General features: G+C 39.6%; 1 protein-coding gene across 2 annotated transcripts in view; it reads left to right on the forward strand.

The window, feature by feature from the left end:
• The window catches only part of tmem229b (transmembrane protein 229B), a 14,518-nt gene extending 3,111 nt beyond the window's left edge, over positions 1-11,407 (forward strand). For both annotated transcript variants that reach the window (XM_046062879.1, XM_046062878.1), the window contains one exon: positions 9,231-11,407. In XM_046062879.1, coding sequence (XP_045918835.1) covers positions 9,276-9,863 — 588 coding nt within the window. In that variant the 5' untranslated portion in view covers positions 9,231-9,275 and the 3' untranslated portion in view covers positions 9,864-11,407. The remainder of the gene's footprint in view (positions 1-9,230) is intronic.
• Positions 11,408-18,432: the final 7,025 nt, after the last annotated feature.

The following is an 18,432-nucleotide window of genomic DNA, read 5'->3' on the forward strand; positions in this document are numbered from 1 at the left end:
TTGGGATGGGGGGGGGGGGGGGGGGCACTCTCTTAAAAAGGCTTGCCAATCAAGCCTTTGGAGAGAGTGCACCATTATTCTTGTATTAAAACAATGACGCGTCTCCCCTCCTCTAGATGACGGCCGGTATTTCACTCTGCCTTCCAGTGTGGTCAGTTGGAACAACCATAAACACTTTTGACCCACTTCTTTTCTAGTATATCCAGGCCCATATGCTTATACAAGAATTACACATGCACCAATCATAACTTTTCCTCTCCATCCAAATACTTCTAGTCAGGATATTGACTGATACAGAGTTGCCCTGTGATATTTTCTTAATTTTCATTTTGTTCCTTAAAGGTTTCCAATACACATATTTTTGTCGTTCAGTGAATGTCTCCTCACAGTCCGTGTGCGCTAAAAAAATACTGAGCTCTGGCTCTGTAAATGGGAAACAAACAAAGTGGCTCGCACCCCGCACCCCAACACTATTCCAGCCATGATTTGTGTGTCAGGTAACGTTAAATGACTTGCCCACGGACATCCAGCTTACTTTCAAGTTTGCCAAGACAGGCTGTTGTTGTGATGTTATAGTAGCACGAGAGTTGTGGGTGTCGCTGTCTGGAACTGCTGTGCTGGCTCTGGGACCGCCTCATCCTCTCTGCATGTTAGCTTCGCAGCAGCAACTGTAGTGATGGTTTGGTAACCCACAACTTAGCTAATTTAGTTAGGCTACTTGCTGTGTTGTTGTTCGCTCTATATCATGGTATTTTTCATGTTGTTGGATTTCTCCAGAATCGCATACTCCACCTTAAACTTTCACCAACATTTTTTATGCTTGTGTCTTTGTCAGGCCCTGAGAGAAACTATATTTATATTCAGCAGCATTTTTATGGTTTAAATGATAAAATAACACTTGAAACGGTAACAAATTACATTGTTGTAGAAAGTTTAGAAAATTCTATTGGAGGGGTGGATGATATGGATAAAATCTTGTACCATTGCTAAATAGCTTCCTTAGCCTCAACCTGTCAGGCCCCACACATGAACTGATAAGAAGTCTGACGAGGCCCTGCTCAGTCTCTCCCATGCATTATTTGAGTAAGTTATAGATACTTTTTATAGTTATTGCTGTTTTTGTTCAATTGAGAATGAGTTCTTTGATTTGAGTGAGATTTATTAAAATACCTTTGTTTTCATTTGCCTTTTAGATGATATGTCTCAGTCAAATACAATAAAGGACAAACGGATCTCATCTCTGGTGTTCATGCTTTAACTGGTGTGCTAATGCAGAGGCTTTTTAAATAACGGATACAACACAGTCAAACATCTACATCCATGTTATACTTTCACCTTATATCACAATAGAGTATGTATCTTGACATAATACTGATAATTCAATTTAGAATAAATTTATACATGAATAACCAGATAGTAATAAGCACTGGGAGATTCTGATATGATACAACAATGTTCCTATTCTTTTGGGCCTTTTATTTTGAAAGTGGATACCTGGAAAGGGGCATTTGTAATGATAAACAAATCCCAGGAGATGCTGAATCTTAAATCACAATACTGTGTGTGTGTATATATATTTATATATATATATATATATACATATAATTTCTTACCCAGATCTATTGCATTTAGTCAGTTTTCTCACAGTGACTGAGTAGAGGTGTCTAATTCCTGTTTTGTTAATTAAAATTGGTATCCAGATGCCAATACAATGGATTAAATCACTAACAAGGATTATTAACATGACCGGTCTTTTTAAAGGTTATTGTGTAATATAAAAACTGAAAGCTTATATCTTCTATGCAACGTTAAGGTTATGATTGTGAATGTGACAATAAACTTGATTAAACTTCAGATTGTATTTCGTCCAAATCAATAGAGCCTTTTGGATACAAACCCATCAGAGTGCAGCTCCCTCGGCTTGTTGCAGATGAAAAGGATGCCTTCTCTAATGTTAAATGAACCTCTACTGGTTGTGCTGCGTCCAGGCTTTTAGTGTCAGCCCTCATGGCGTCTCTCCAGCTCAGATAGAAACTGTACTTGTTGGTGATACTCAGATGCTTGTGTCTCTGGGGAAAGCTCTGGATTGGGGGGGTTGGGTGGACAAGGCTCTGCAGCAGGTGATTAAAACCGCTCAGAAGATCATTGGGATCATCTACCGGCCATTATAGTCAATGCTTTTGAGTCCACCAGACGGTAGGTGGACTATAGGTAGCAGGTCTATTTTTGACACAAGCCACGTCAAGCAGCACAGAGCATATCGAACCAGGCAGGTAGTCAGACACAGAATGGCATAGAGAATCCTGTCAATTTTCAAAATAAAACATCCTGTGGAGACTCCTAATCATAAAACAACAATAAACACGGTTAAAATGGACACAAAAAGAAACCCTTTAACTACGTAGCCTACTTATTCACAGTAGAAGCACAAAATGCAAACACTGATTACCAAATCAACAATTCCTGGTGTGAGATGTGGATGTGACAAGATCTTGTCCCATGATATTTCTCTTGGAAGTGAAAAGATGTATCATAAAATCAGTGTAAAGGTGAAATTAGCATAGACAGCGACACGGTGACAGAGTGACAGACGAAAAACGAACAATATTTAAGCAACATTTCAGAATGCACATGCAATGTTTTGCATTTTGTGGCTCGTCCCACTGTAAAAGAAAGTACCCTCCCCAGCCACAGCCTGTTCACCCGGCTGCCGTCTGGCAAGAAGAGATACAGAAGTATCCACTGTCGTACCACAAGACTGCAGAGCATCTTCTTCCCTCAGGCTGTGAGACTCCTAAATTCATCCTCAGCACTCCAACGTGTAAAATAGTTTTATTGCTATGACCCATCTACTGTATATCATTTTTGTATATAATGTTTGCTTTTTGTGAGTAGCATAAAGGTAACTACAGCTTAGACTCGTTATACAACCCTGTGTTGTAAAATGATAGACAAATCTACCTTGTATATTGGGCTGAATGATATTGAAAAAATATCTAATTGCAATTATTTTAACCGATGTGATTTTTGCAAGGATCTGTACCAAACACAGATGTTTTCTGAAGTCTGTAGAATGTGATGTGCAGGCCAGGACATGCAGCATGACAATAATTAATTCAAAATGGTATTTTGACACACATTTTCCCTTTAACAAATATTGTACCTTCTGTGATTTGAAAACTGCAGTAGGCCATATTGTGATATTGATAATATTTCGATTAATTGTTCAGCCCTACTTGTACATCTTTTCTGATCGAGCCTTCTGAGGTTGCGTTGTATCTCGTCTTGGAGCGCCTGAGCCACCTCGTTTGACCAGTTGACGTGCGAATCCATCCTCATCTTATAAGGTGTAGCTGAAACAATTAGTCGCTTAAACGATTGGTTAAAAGACCTCTCAAGACATAGTCTGCAAATATTTTAATAATCCTTTAACCATCATTTTTTTAAAACAAATTTGTTGCTTTTCTTTTTCTGAAGTTTTTTATAAATTGAATATCTTGAAGTCATTTGAAGACTGTGATGGATATTTTTCATTCTTTTCTGACATTTTAAAATAAGACAAATAATCCTTTGATCTAAATGATTAGTTGATTAGTTGTGACATAATCTGCAGGTTTAGCTACGAGAGGGATTTAATTCAAATCCTAAAAATTCAATTGGATTGCAAAAAAAAAACTGAGCTCCAGATGGAGGAGGAGACATGTGATTCTGCTTAGGGTTAGAGCCAGCTTGCTGTTTCAGGGGTAACTGACCAGTCTTTTTCATCGATCTGGATCAATTTAATATGTGCTGCCTCGGAAAGTTCTCCTGCTTCCCCCCCCCCCCGATCCTCCTCCTGCACACCTCTTGTCACTCGATCACTTCAGGACCAATTAGTGTGGACTTAAACCTGTCTTACTGTATGTGCAGCATCAGCTTTAAGGCTGCATGGGTGCGTTTTTTTTTTTTAATTATTGTATTATTTTTTCAGTTAACTGATGGGGGTAGTGATGATGACGTGTAGCTTGTTTTTCCCTCAAAACTCAAATGTGTTCATTTTATAATGATATAAACCAGAGAAAAGCAGCAAAGCCTCATAGTTTGGAAGCTGGAACCAGCAAATGTTTTGCATTTTTTGCTTAGTAAATTACTAAAACAATGAATTGTTGACTAATCATCTGTCGTTAGAACAAACTGATAAACTATCCAATTGTTTCAGTATTGTCCTGTCAGCTCGTCAGTATCCTGGCTTGTCAGAAGAAATAAGGTACAAAACAGTATTAACCTTAAGTCTTTGTGGACAGATGCAACTACATGGGCATGTTTCTGGCAGCTGCTGTTTCATTCAGCGGTGATGGAAGTGGTGGTTAGGTCACCTTGGAACTAAGCGTTGAATACTGCTGGTTTCTATACACTACATCACCGCCTCCCAGAAGTGACCTTCCAAAATTCTGCATAGCCCTGGGATCTGTGCCAGAGTCAGAGAGCTACAGTACATGAACAGGGATTATGTTGTGATGAGAAATCGGCATTGGGTTACGTTTCTGATTAATCACGGAGTCAGAGTTCACAGCTGTCAGCATGCTCTCAGCACAGTAAAGGCAACTCTTTGTTTGTTTATTTATTTATTTTAAATTCAACCATGGCTGTCTCTCATATTGTTGAGTTTTCTTCATGCTGGTCTTTGTTTACCTGCTGTCAGACGAGTGTGTAACTGACAGACCTCTCAGCCATACTATCAGCCAGAGTGATAAGGTCAAGTTTTCTCCACCCCCTCCTTTCTCTGTCATTTAAAAGCGCACACTCCGAATGGTGTCTTCTCTCCATGTCCTCATGGAGCTTCTGAGATTAAACTTCCCTTCCTCTCCGTTTAGATAGTCCCCCCAGCCTGCGTTGTCTCCCCGTGGTCACTGGGATGTTTGTAAAGCAGGCGGCTCCATCATATTTGCCATTCTGATCACCATCACACTGTGATGTCCCGTAGCGGGGCTCAATAGAGTGCAATGGAGAAGCGGGTCGACACAGCGAGAGCTGGCAGAAACCTTGTAGATCAATACTTTGGGCCGATGAGGGAGCTGTTGGGGTGGTGGGCGATATCCTACAACAGCTGCAACAACAGCAGCAGAATCAAATAGCACCCAGTCTGTGAACTGTCATGCTAAGGCCAAAAGTCAATAGATATGTCTAAATACACACACAGAAAGGGTAAGCATGGGTGGCCTGGTGGCTTAGGGATTGAAGATGCTGACCATGTAATCACAACCTGGTTTGAGTCCAACCAAGTTCTTCTGTTGTCTCTCATCCCCGATCTCTCTCCTCTTCTTTCTCGTAAAGGCTAAAAATTCAAAATTGCACAATAGTACAATGAATTTTACAGAAAAACAACTTCACATCATCGTCAAGTTCAAATTCCAAGATGGAGATAATAAGAATTTATGACAGATGTGATGTCTTTCACTTTGTGAAAACAACTACAGAAGTGTCAACAAACCTGTTGCCAAATGGCTATAAAGCCATCATTGCTGGCAAAAAGGAAAGGAAATGCAATCACTATCACTATCAGTCGCTTCATCTAATTAAAATAAGCTATTTCCTGTTTGTTTGTGGTTTTACTTGTTAATGAAATGCTTCAAACAAGTAGCATGATTTGTTAATCTGATCTAAATTTACTTTTATCTGGTTCACTCTTTTCATCTGCCTTTGCAAGAATCTCTCTGTTACAACACGCTCTCTCTTGTTTCCTGACATATAAACAAATCTGCATTTGCAAAGTAAACGATCTGAGGGTTTTTTAGTATAATCTCACTTGTTTTATTGACAATGCAAAATGCAATGTAAAGACCTGGGGCATCATTTATAAATGGTTCAATGCACCAAAGAAGGCGTACGCCACTTTCTAAGCAAACTTTAACGGGAGAATGTGCGATCCTCCACGCAAACTCACACACAAACTGGAGAAATGAGAAACATGTGGCTAAAGGATAAAATGGTTTAAATAGGATACTGTTGTGTAAAATAAATTGAAATATTAGTGTTATATTAAACTTAATATAATTTAATATTATGAGGCAATTTATGAGGCCAATTAACAAACACATGTCTGATATTCTCTGTGCAAGTGCAAGCTGTTTAAGGTAATTAAAAAAAAGAGATATCTTATACTGTTTGACTGATAATCCCAAAAAGAACAATGATTTAGGATAATAAACACTAACGGAGATATCCGGAGGGATCATATTCAATTTAATCTGTAAGAAATACTTGCATACAATGCAATTTATTATCATAAATAAGGTGAACAGAAGGACAAATTCCGTTTTAAACTGATACCGTTTTCAGTGCCTCAGTCGAGCAAATATGAGTGCATAGTTTCATATATGAAATGTGTGAAAAATGCGTATGAAATATATGTGATGCGTTGCACTACACTATTTATTAAGTTGATCTTTCAGTGTACAGCTTATGTTCCATAAACTTTTAACTCTTCGGCAGCCTTGTTATTTATGTGAAGTGTTTGTGTAAATAAATGCTTAAACACAACTTGAATGCGGGAATATAAATTATGTAGGTCATCTAGTGCATCTTGCATGTGCCCACCCCCCTCCCCACCACCTCCGTCACTACTCAGACGGGATTCACTTTCCTGCAGATCGCTCAACAAGGGGGTCGAGCTCCGGTGTCCCCTTTCCTCCAGTGTACAAACGTTGTGTGTGTGTGTGTGTGTGTCCGTGTTTTGCCCACTAAACAACATCTTCTCTTTTGCTTCACCCTCCCCAACAAGAACTTCAATCTAACACTGGGAGAATTTTATTTATTTATTTATTTTTTGCTTTTTGGTCAGAATTTGCCTTCCCTATCTTCATGCAATCAGTATGTATTAATATTAATTAGCGGTGCCGCTACGTGGATTGGACAGAGCCAACCTAGCTGTTTGTGCTTCCAGCTAACGAGCATTGATCTTCTCATCTAACTCAGCAAGAAAGCAAATGAGCCAATTTCCCAAATTCCTTTAAATGGTCTTGTATTGGTGTTTATGTGATTGAGGTTTTTCAACATATAAGTCACTGGGAAAATTCAATTCAGCATGATTTATTATAATTGGCAACTAATCTTGTTGCTGATGTAGTAAACCCATTTTACTGTATGAGGTTAACGTATTACGCTCAAAATACTGTTTGACCCAAGACTGCTTGGGTTGATGAAAAGGACGCAGAGTTTCTCAGGCAGGCAGAGAAAAGATGGTATAAATGCTTTAGGGAGGTCAGTTGGTCCATCGCTGTGGCCCAGTTCCTCACATGAAACCCTTGTCCCTTGTTTGGGAGAAATGTGCTAATCCCCATGGGCCCACTCTGGGTCCCAGCCAGCCTTTGAAGACAAAAAGAGCCAAAAAAAAATCGGCTTTTGTTCTTCAAACAAGCTTTTGTACTCCTAACCTCTCTCTGAGCTTGTATTGTACAGAGCGGTTATGATCCATTATATAATGGTTGCTGTTATGACACAGTTTCCTCTGGAGGTATTGTATAGTAGAAGATATGCACAGTGGCCTTCTCAACTATGCAGTGATTGAAGTCTTCGGTATGAAGCTGTTTGCCTTCAGTGTTTTTTGGAGTAGAGGAAGGATCCAGCCCTGCGTGGGCCTCCTGACACCTGATACCAAAGCCTATGTGCGTCAAGCTGCGGGATTTGGAAAAAGAGCACATGATGTAGGCAGTCAGATGATAAAGCTATACCTTACATAAGAAACCCCCTCAGTCAGTCAGTAAATAGCATCAACTAAGGGAAGGCCATAGAGCAAAAGTGTGCTGTCTCTAATTTTCTCTTTCTGATGTCAGCCGACTGTTTCATTGCCTTGTCCTTAATTGAACTTTAGATTGGCAACATTTGAAATTAAAGTTGTAATCCTTAAGGATTCAGTCCTGGTTTATTTGACAACACCTGTGGTTACTGGTAGTAAAACCATGTGTGGTTTAATACTACAGCAAACTGCTCGTTGAGCAGCTATGTTGTCATTAATGATGCTGGATTACATGTTGCATCGTTTCCTGTGCATCCCTTGTACTGAAAGGGTGGACTTTGTCAATAAAAATGCAATAAAAACTACTGTGTAGAGAGGGAATTACTTAACGTAAACACATTGAATGGCTTTTGCAGAAAATAATCTGAGCATACATTGGATTAAAAATGCAGTTTGATTTCGTGGATGGTTTTAAGCACTACGAATAAAAAGAGATCATATTATGCTTTTTGGCCTTTTCCTTTATTGTGTTATACATGTTTTTTGTGCATGCAATTTTGCAAAGTGAAAAAACCCAAAGTAAGCCCCAAAAGGTTGCCATCTCCTACAGAAAACACTGCTCCTGAACTGCCTGAAAACATCTCGTTTGTAGTCCAGCCTTTACTTCCGTAACACTTTGTAACACGCATAATGTTCGCCTAGCAGCTAGTCAGGCACGCCCTCAAAAACACTGGTGGAGAAACGCACTGAGCTGCAGCACACACAGTGACAAGACAGGGTTTTTGCATAGAGAATAGAGAAACTTTTGGCGCCCCCCAGTGAGGTTTTAGCAAGCGCCAAAGGAAAATCACCAGCGGCAAAATGATCAGAATTGGGAAAAAAAAAAAAGCGTTTCATATATTCTCCGAATGTGTTTTAATGGCCATTTATCAAACCACTGTGGAGCAAGCAGAACATAAAAACTTATTTATATATATATATATATATATATAAATATATATTCGGTCATATGGTAACTCATTGCCTTTACTACGCGTGTGCCGATCATACTTACTGTCCTGCGAAGTCATCCCCCAAAGGCCCGTTCTCAGCCAGGAAAAACCCTGCAAGATGTCCACCTGCTGCCTCCCCTCACCCCCACCCTCCGAATGTTAGATACCCTCCAGGCAGTCAGTGGACATAAAGTTGTGAATATGATGTAGGGACTGTTTAACTTTACGTATGAAAGATCCATTTGTTACTCTGCTTCTAATTGGCTAGTAGTCCTTAGCTAGGTACTGCCAAGTGCAACTCCCAACAAAGTATCAAATATAGACGTGAGATGCTTCATAGCTTAAGTGGAGCATTGAACACACAGGGTGAAAAGAGTTGCTTCAGGTGCACTATGACAAAAATATGGTGTATTTTGAAAAAACCAATACTGGTACAACCCCTAAATAAAATTATGAACCTGTTGTGGTACCGTGTTGCCTTCATGTCACTTTCTTACACCTTTCTTCCTCTCCTTTCCCCTCAGACCTGCATATCATTAGCACAGATTTGTGTGAAAACAAGAGGAAGGATGGTGACCTTGGAAACCCCAGAGGCTCCTGTACCTCTGACCCCGCTGTCCCGCTGGTACCTCTACGCCATCCATGGCTACTTCTGCGAGGTCATGTTCACAGCGGCCTGGGAGTTTGTGGTAAACTGCAACTGGAAATTCCCTGGCGTGACCAGCGTATGGGCGCTCTTCATCTATGGCACCTGCATCCTCATCGTGGAGCAGATGTACCTGAAGCTGCGCAGCCGCTGCCCCGTGCTGCTGCGCTGCATCATTTACACTTTATGGACGTACCTGTGGGAGTTCGGTACAGGGCTGCTGCTGCGCCAGTTCAACGCCTGCCCCTGGGACTACTCCGAGTTTCGCTACAACTTCATGGGACTGATCACGGCCGAGTACGCCGTGCCTTGGTTCTGCGCGTCCTTCATCGTGGAGCGCTTGGTCATCCGCAAAACTCTGCGGCTGCGCTTCCATGAGGGACTCGAGGATGGTTGGTCAAACCATCAGTCAGATGCTGGGGGTGGAGGAGGAACTGTGGGGGGTGGGAGGAGGAGAGAGAGGAGCAGAGGGATGGGAAATGATGCTAACGGCTACCTTAAAGGAGAATGAATGAAAGAATATAAGGAAGGACCCAGTCTGAAACCAGCCCAGTTACCCTGCTACACCTCTTCTACCCTCTTCAGGCACTTTTCATAAGCAGTCCTCCCCCTTAACTTTATGGGGGAAGACAAACAGACGGCTGTGTAGACTGTGCTGGTATGCAGAGGTATACAGATTATCAGAACAGCCAGAAAACAAAACCTAACTAGGGCTTCAAATGCCCAGATCACTCACTGTGCTCTCTATTGTCAACAGAGGCACAATAACTCCATGCTGCTGCATCTCATAATGCACCCAACCATTTCCATGTGGGGCTGACCAGGATTATACTTTCAATATCTCCTGTCCAATAGACTGCAAAGACCTCGGGATAAAAAACACCAAACAACTACTATTACAAAGATTAGTGTTATCGTCCTGTGAAGGAATTAATAATATTTCTGTTTTCAGGGGCAAATCAGTCATAGAAATGCAGCATAGAAATCCTAATAAAAAGTAGCGACAGGTGTAACATGTTCTTTTTAAAATGTACATATTGTCCTTTAGTATTATTCAAAGTACTGTAGTGATGTAGCTACAAAAAGCTCTTTAAGAACGTAGTGTCCACCCCTGAAGCAATGCTCCACGTGTCAGCTTATATCATGAATGTTTCTCTGCAGTTTGTGAATACCCACAATGCCTGGAAAAAATGCATGAAAAAAAAGTTGTCTTCCGATATAATATAAAATTTTTACAGCACTCATCCTGCAGTCATACTGTACGTCTCTTTAGTCAGTTTGGTGCTTGTGTCTGGGGGGACAACAGTAGCTCAGGCAGTAGAGCCGGTCGACCAGCTATCATGGGTCGATTCCCGAGTTTTCTGCTCCTGACAGCATGTTGAAGTGTCCTTGAGCAAGACACCGAATCCCCCCCAAACTGCTCCCAGTGAGCAGGTCACGGCCTTGCATGGCTGCTTCTCCGCCATCGCTGTATGAATGAGTGTGTGTGTGTGTAGGCTAATATGAGGCATTTTGAAGCGCTAAATAAATGCACTCCATTTACAATAATAGCAGGGGCTCTTTTCTGTTGATGGCAATTATTATCATGAGCGGCAGCATATAGCACCAAACCTCTTAGCAATTTCCTCTTTACTGTTTTTCAGAAAACCTTTTTCATGACTCACTGTCTGCATGCGTTTTTTGTGTGCTTTATTGTCGTCTCAGATCTGCCAGGGTCACATAAGCCTCATTACTTAATTTTCATTCACTGGAAATCAGTAGGAACTCCTGTCAAATCATACAGTTTGCCTGTGACTGTTTTTTTCCTCTCACGTCTGTTGTCACATTATGAAAAAAGTGTTTCATCAGTGATAAAATACTGCAGAATTTTCTATTGTACTGTAAGCGTGACAGCAATAGTCAATTTTGAGTGACACCGAATGCCTTGAGTAACTGAAATGGTTTAGGTTTGTCGTCAGGTTTCCCAGATTTGAGGTTTTTGACTTTAAGAACAAATGTCACATTTGTAAGTTTTGGCCATCAGAGCATTTGTTCAAATAAAGAGCAGGAAAAATGCATCATATTATTGTAATTAATGAATTAATTAACAAGTATCAAACTTTGCTGCTCATTTCTTTCTAACATTAATGATCTGTGAGTCACAATTGGTTTGGTTTCATTGTGTAAAAAATGGCACACTATGCTGCTTTATAGTGCACGCAATCCACATGTTTAATTATAATTTAAATTGTAGGGATGAGCAAGTACAGTAATATATGTTTCTGTTCAACAAATTAAATTATTATGGAATGGGCGGAGCTTAACCTGGCCATGTGGGCGGCACTAACCATAAGTTAGTTAATTAAGCCTGAAATTGGTATGGGTTGATCAAAAGTTGCTATATTTATTAGAAAAGTATTTACAGAACTGCCTCAGAATTGACCTTCAGAGCAACATTTTTGATTACAATAGTAAGAACAACTTACCAAAAACCAAAAAGTTTCCTATATTTATAGTTTATTTTTTAACACATTTTACACATTTTACTTAATATGTTATCTGTACCGGATACCCGTTTCAACGGAGTACTCGCTCTGCCCTAATAAATTCCTCTAAAATGCTTAAAACAACACTTAGCTTCACAGCACTCCTGTCTTACATGCCAACATTTAGACATTTGATCCTCCAAGCACTCTACTCTGGAAGTAGAAAAAGATGAAGGACTATACTCTCACCTTCATGCACACAGGAGCTGAGTCAGTGGATCTGGTGCTACTGCATCAAGCAGAAAACAGGCCCGGGCACTTCCCTCACTGTACAATGATTCCAAGGTACCAGGGGATTAATGGTGTACATGAAATGGAAACCTGATCGCTGAAAAGTGTTCCTCAGGAGGATCATTTATGTTGTAGATAATATTTTGTGCAGACTATGTTAAACTCAGCAACCCCACCCCACCCCCATTTTAACTTATAATAGGAAAAGCAGATTCTATTTAACGTTTCCACAACACTATTATGTAAATGTGTGACCTTCCTCATTGTGGCTGCAATGGCATGCTTTTTCCCCTTCTCCCTGTGAGTCCCCCTGTGAGTCCAGAGGGTGGATGGCAAGTAGCATCTTCCACTTGACACATAAATTGCTGCCATCCAGTGGATAAACTGAAAACTGCAACTGGAGAACAAATGTTTTCTGTAGCTTGGACAAGAAACAAAAAGACATGAAGTTCAAGAATTCTAAAGATTTAAAAAAAACAGAAGGATATCACATTTTCTATTTTAATCACATTTTTTGTATGTTTTATTGAATACATAATCAACAGGCTTAAAAGCAATAGAGGCTTCTGACCCAGCAATGAGTATTCAGCTCAAGGCCGTTACCTTTTACTCTTAAATCTACTAAACTACATTATGAGAACTAATATGCAGCTGATGCCTTTTATCCAATTCTACTGCTTTGATGAGACAAATCACAAGAATATGCAAAATGAAGTGGATTTGTTCTCTGCAATATGTGAGAAAAGGAGTTAGGTGTGTGTATAGTGTGTTTTGCAGAGACACCTTCTCTGTATGTGCATGTAAAGTATGTTCAAGTATGTTAAAACTGAACTGATTCTCTGGTATTTTTACCTTGACGCTGCATGTCCAAAAGTTTTCAATTACTCCTCCAAATGGATTTTAACCAAGTGATTATTAGCCCCATGTACTGTATGGTATTTTTCCATTGAAATTTACAGGTTTTTAGTCAAATGACTACTGTATATCACTCGTTTTATGTTTTCATGTATGATGCATCAAACTTTGGGATTAAATGTATTTATTTGATCATAAAATCTGTGTGTTTTGGAAACCATTTCATTTTTGTCTGTCTTCCTACTTTATGACCAGATACCTGCAAATTGGACATTCCCATCACCCTCATCCATCCTTGTCAAATGTTAGCATACTAACACACTAAACTAAGATGGTGAACAAAGATTACACCTTCTTAGCATTAGCATGAAGCATTTAATACCACTGTGCCTCACATAGCCACTATCACGGATGGAGATGGATTATTGCCCCACTTTTTTCTAAAGTGGGTAAAAAAATTATGTATTTCCGGTGGGAATTTATAGGAGTCTTGCCTCCTTATCAGTTACTTTTATTTGGTTTTCTTAGGTACATACTGTGTAAATCTTGTGTCCCACTTTAGCCTACATTTTCTTTAACATTAAGCCAGTTTTACATTTGATACATACAAGTGTTATGTTAATAAAATTAATGATTTAAAAAGAAAAATATTTTTAACCTGTTTACAAATCAAAACAAAGATAGCCGCCAGACAGAGTTGCAAACGGCCTAGACATTACTCCATATAGCCATTTCTTAGTAGCTGTGTTAGCGTATTAGCTAAGTAGCATAACTTTTGACTCTAATGTTTGCAAGTTCAATAATGTGATGTGAAAATGACAAATATACATTACAAACTTTAATGCTGGTGTGGGATTCAAATGATTACTTTGAGCAAAATTATGAAGATAGCAGTTACTATTAACAAATAAAACATGGATGCTTATAAAGCCAAGACAGCCATGCTAGCATCTCTGTGAGGCTGTACTGACACACACAGCAGTGCTTTGAGCTAAATGCCAACATCATACTGCTCTCACAGTTAAATTTAACATGCCTGATGTCAGCTGGGATGACCCTGTACACAGGATAAGTGGGTGATGGCTGGATGCTGATGTTAAGCTGGTATGGTTTACCATCCTAATTTAGCATGTTAGCATGCTAACATGTGCTAATTTGCACAAAACACAAGTAGGCCTACAGCTGAGGAAATGTTATAAACCAAAGTATTGACAAATTGAAATTTTGACCTGATGATGGTTACAGATGAAATGTTGGGATCACCAAAATGGCTACAGTTTATTCTGAGGGGAACATGTATGTCTGTCCCACATTTCATTGCATTTCAGCCAATAGTTGTGAAGACATTTCACTTAAAACCAAAAATGTCAACTTGCTAGTGGCCCTAGAGGAAAAGGCAGGGATCACGAAGTAGGGTGCATCCTATGGGGACCATGAATGTCTGAACCAAATTTCATGACAATCCATCTTATTTGAGATATTTCCGTATGGACCAAAGTGGTAGACCAATTGATACAGGTCCCATTTATACATTTATGGAGTGTAGTTTCCGTGCGTCTAAAGGTTAAACTTATTGTACATGTCTTGTCAGCATTAAAATTGGTTGTTACAGTGCCAGCAAGCTGTTTCTGGGCAACAAGATGTTTGTGTGATATTTTGTATTGTATACAATCGTGCTTTGATTCCTAAGAAATTCAATCGATCCTAATATAATAACACCCTACATGCATATTAACACCTTGTGAGGTTTATTTATAATACTAGAATGAAAACGTTCATTGCTGATAAAGGAACAAATTCAGAGAAAACAAAAATGCAGTAGTATATAAATCTGCAGTAGCTTCATTTGGCCACATGATGGCTCCTTTTCACCAAAAAAGACAAAGCAGCCCTGTTTATTCACCATGAAGCCACAGGTTGATCCTGAGTCATCAGTCTGCATTTAAAGATTAGTTTGTAAAGGAAGCTGTTTTTATTGCTGAGCTTTCTAAGCAATGAGACAAAGACTGGCTTAAAATATAACTTTGTACAGTTGTATGGTTTAAATGAACCAACATGCCCTCTCATGTCAGTCAATTTTAAATGTTTACTCCTCCTGACCTGATTTATGACAGAATGTGAGATCACCATTATATAAGAACAATAAAAATCAACTAATTTAATTAAACAATGCTGCGATGACAGATTTCCATTTGTGTTCTCGCCTCAAGCAGAAATTTCCATCTCCTCCTCTTGCTGCCACACCTTGTGTCACAAAGTGATGATCTGGCTCATTTGCAAGTCTTGGCAAGTCCTTTATTAGGCTGTGGGCCCCAGGCCCCCTCCACCAAAGCAATGCCTACCTACCTGTATGAGGGTGTGTCCGCTTCACACATTCTGCTGCCCTAATGTCATGAACTTGCTGTGGCCCTGCCTCATTTGACATTGTCAACATGTTGCTTCATCACGCCTCCTCCAATCAGTCACTCACACTCCAAATAAGGAGATTCACAACCTGTAATCTGTGTGGTGGAGAGGACAAGTGTCTTCCCCGAGGCAGTTTTTAGTGCCTGTTTTGTGAGTGTGTTGTGTGGTCACATGTTGTGCACATTGTAAAGTTAAGTGTCATGGGGCTTTTCTTGTATGAATTTATTGTTCTCACTGTCAGGTTTCCAGTTTGCAGTCAAGGGATTAATACAAAACAGCTTGTGCCCTGACCTCATGGCAACTATAGCCTAACAAGTTTATTTTAATGAATAAATATAAAAAATATCAAAATATATCAACAAGTATTTTGATGTCCCATTTATCAAAGAGAGACAGTTTGAAGCTCTCTTCTCTTTTCTTTATGGATGTGACGCTTGTTTTAAAGTGTCTCTAAAATCCTCTAAGGCCCCCCACAAGGCTGGGGTAAAGGCTTTGCTTGGGGTGAGGACTTCCAAACCCAACCAGGCCAGTTTATTAAAGACAGGGCTTTCATCAGTACAGGCTTTACTATGAAAGAAAAACAGGAAAAAGATGGAGCATCAGCTTGATACGCATGATGATCTGTTCAAGTACTTTAATCCTATACTTACCTTTACGAGTAAAATGTATACATAAAGTTTTAAACATAAAGTTTAAGTAAAAGTAAAAGTAAAAGTACTTGGGGTACATTTGGATGAAAAGCTTTTTAAGGGGTCACATTCCTCTGTTAATATTTTTTCTTTTTTGTTAAAATCTAACACTGGGCTAACTACAGCTGTCAAATAAATATAGATGAGAAGAAGTATAAAGAAGCATAGATTTTAAATACTATGGGGAAGTACCTCAAAATTGTTGTAAGCACAGCGCTTGAGTCAATGTACTTAGTTACTTTCTACCACTGGACTTGACATAACAAAAGCCATGAACTGAGAAAAGATTATAAAAGGGTAGGAGTAAAGGAGGGAAGCAAATATAAGACATATTAGGAACTAAACCTGAATGAACTGACCATCGCTGTATGCAAATAGTGGATCCTATATTGAAGATCCTTTGAGAATTACATTTTTAACCTATCAATACACAGGTTGCGTTATTGAACTACTCTAGGAAGATGGAGTCGTAGGCTTACACCACCCGAACAACGGCTGTACACTTGTGGCAATGACATTTAGAATAAAAGACATGTACTATTATGTCCTTAGACCATAATTTGGCTATAATGCAAATAATCTTAGGTCAGTGTTTGCAGTCAGAGTACTTGCCTGAAACATATGGACACATTAAGTTCTTTTATATATTTGTATTGTGATATATAAGTTGTTAATGTAACTAACTGTGTGTGTGTGTGTGTGTGCAGGTATGAGGGGACGATTTTGTGTAATAAAGTCTGTCAAACAGTTGAATGCCAGTTTGGCATTGGACAGTGGTGGGGCGAGTGACAGCGTCATGGTGCATTTGTTGAGCGTCACTGAGGGTGTGTGTATGGGGGGTGCAGAGGTTATAATGGGAGGGCGAGCTGACAAAATGAATAGTTTCATGAAATCAGGGCAAAACCTTAACATTTGCATTTCCACTGAATCAGAGCCCGTGAAGAAAGAGCCCTCCATTGAGGGGAAACTAGTTTGACGTGTGAATGAGCGAATGCGTCAGGCGTTTGCCGAAACACATTCATGCCTTCACAGCTTTGGACACAGTTTGGGTATTTCGCTCAGATCCTGCTGGAAAACTCAGGCCTTTTTTAGTCACTTTTTCCCTACCGTGTAGGCTGCTTGGCAGTCAGGCCCTCCTGCAGTCAGGGTTGGGCTAGGAGCGGAGGGAGAATGGCTCGTTGATCATGCACTCTTCTTCCTCTTAACCTTACTGTCCTGTATGACTTTACACTGTTCTGGTGAGGCCAAACAAATCCTCACAAATAGCAACCAAACAGATTATTGACACCCATTTGAACCGGGGATGTCGAAGAAGTCAAACTATTTTTCCAGAATGGGGTTTGCTCACGTATTTTCTTGACGTAAAATGGTGTAAATTCATACCAACCCTTCACATCAAACTAAACAGTACCAAAGCTATAATAATAAATTTAAGCCCCTCTCCACTCAACATTTTGTTTTTGTTGCTTCACTGTGAAGTAATGTGTATGTGCAGAGTTTGACGCTACTACTGTTTTCTCATTAATCTGCTGAAGAAGGAAAGTTTCTCTGTGCTCACCTTAAATCTAAGTTTAAGACGAGCAGCGAATTGTGGTCCAAGTGTGATGTGGAGACTTTAGTGAAGTCGGAGACATCCTGTGTCCAATAGTTAATAAAAATATTTGTATATGCCTAGATTCTGGATTTTTGAATGAGGGAGAAGAAGTAGTTTTTAATTTATTTTAATCAGGTAATTGAACCTTTTTTCGTGGAAAAACCATATCAGACATAAAATATTATTACATGCAAAGTATTCTATGCTTCTCATGCTTATGATGATTTTAAGTATTTTGTGCCTTTTATTTTGACAGCTAGTGAGAGATTTGAGGGATAACACCTCCAGCCCAGCACTGTTTCACTTTTGCTGCTAAATCCTTTGTGTGACCCACATTAATTGTATCTTGCCATAGTTTATACAGTACATGAATACATGCCAATACTTGAAGATTCTTCAGCAGGAACAACAGTTACAATTGGAGTCTTTGGAAGAACTAAAAATAAGTGTAAAAAAACTTAATTTACAAGGCTCTCTGCTTGCGACTGAGTAAAACTGATTTGTGGATTTTCTCCAAAGTCAGTGAGCAGCCTTTCCTCTTGCCCAGGTGTATTCCCTGAGGTAACTTTTAAAACACGGCCACTCACTATCCATTTCCTGTCTCCAGGCATGTGAAGTGACACACTTTCAGTCTTAAAATTGGCTAAAAATGAGATGACAGATCCTGAATGAAAAATATCCATATTAATGGTAGTCCTCACTCTCTGCCTCTTAACCCGCCAGTTAGTAAAATTACACTTTGGATCTGGCAGGGCTCCTTTGTAAAGCCACAACAACAGG

Source organism: Micropterus dolomieu, linkage group LG11, assembly GCF_021292245.1.
Source record: "Micropterus dolomieu isolate WLL.071019.BEF.003 ecotype Adirondacks linkage group LG11, ASM2129224v1, whole genome shotgun sequence".
Lineage (NCBI taxonomy): Eukaryota > Metazoa > Chordata > Actinopteri > Centrarchiformes > Centrarchidae > Micropterus > Micropterus dolomieu.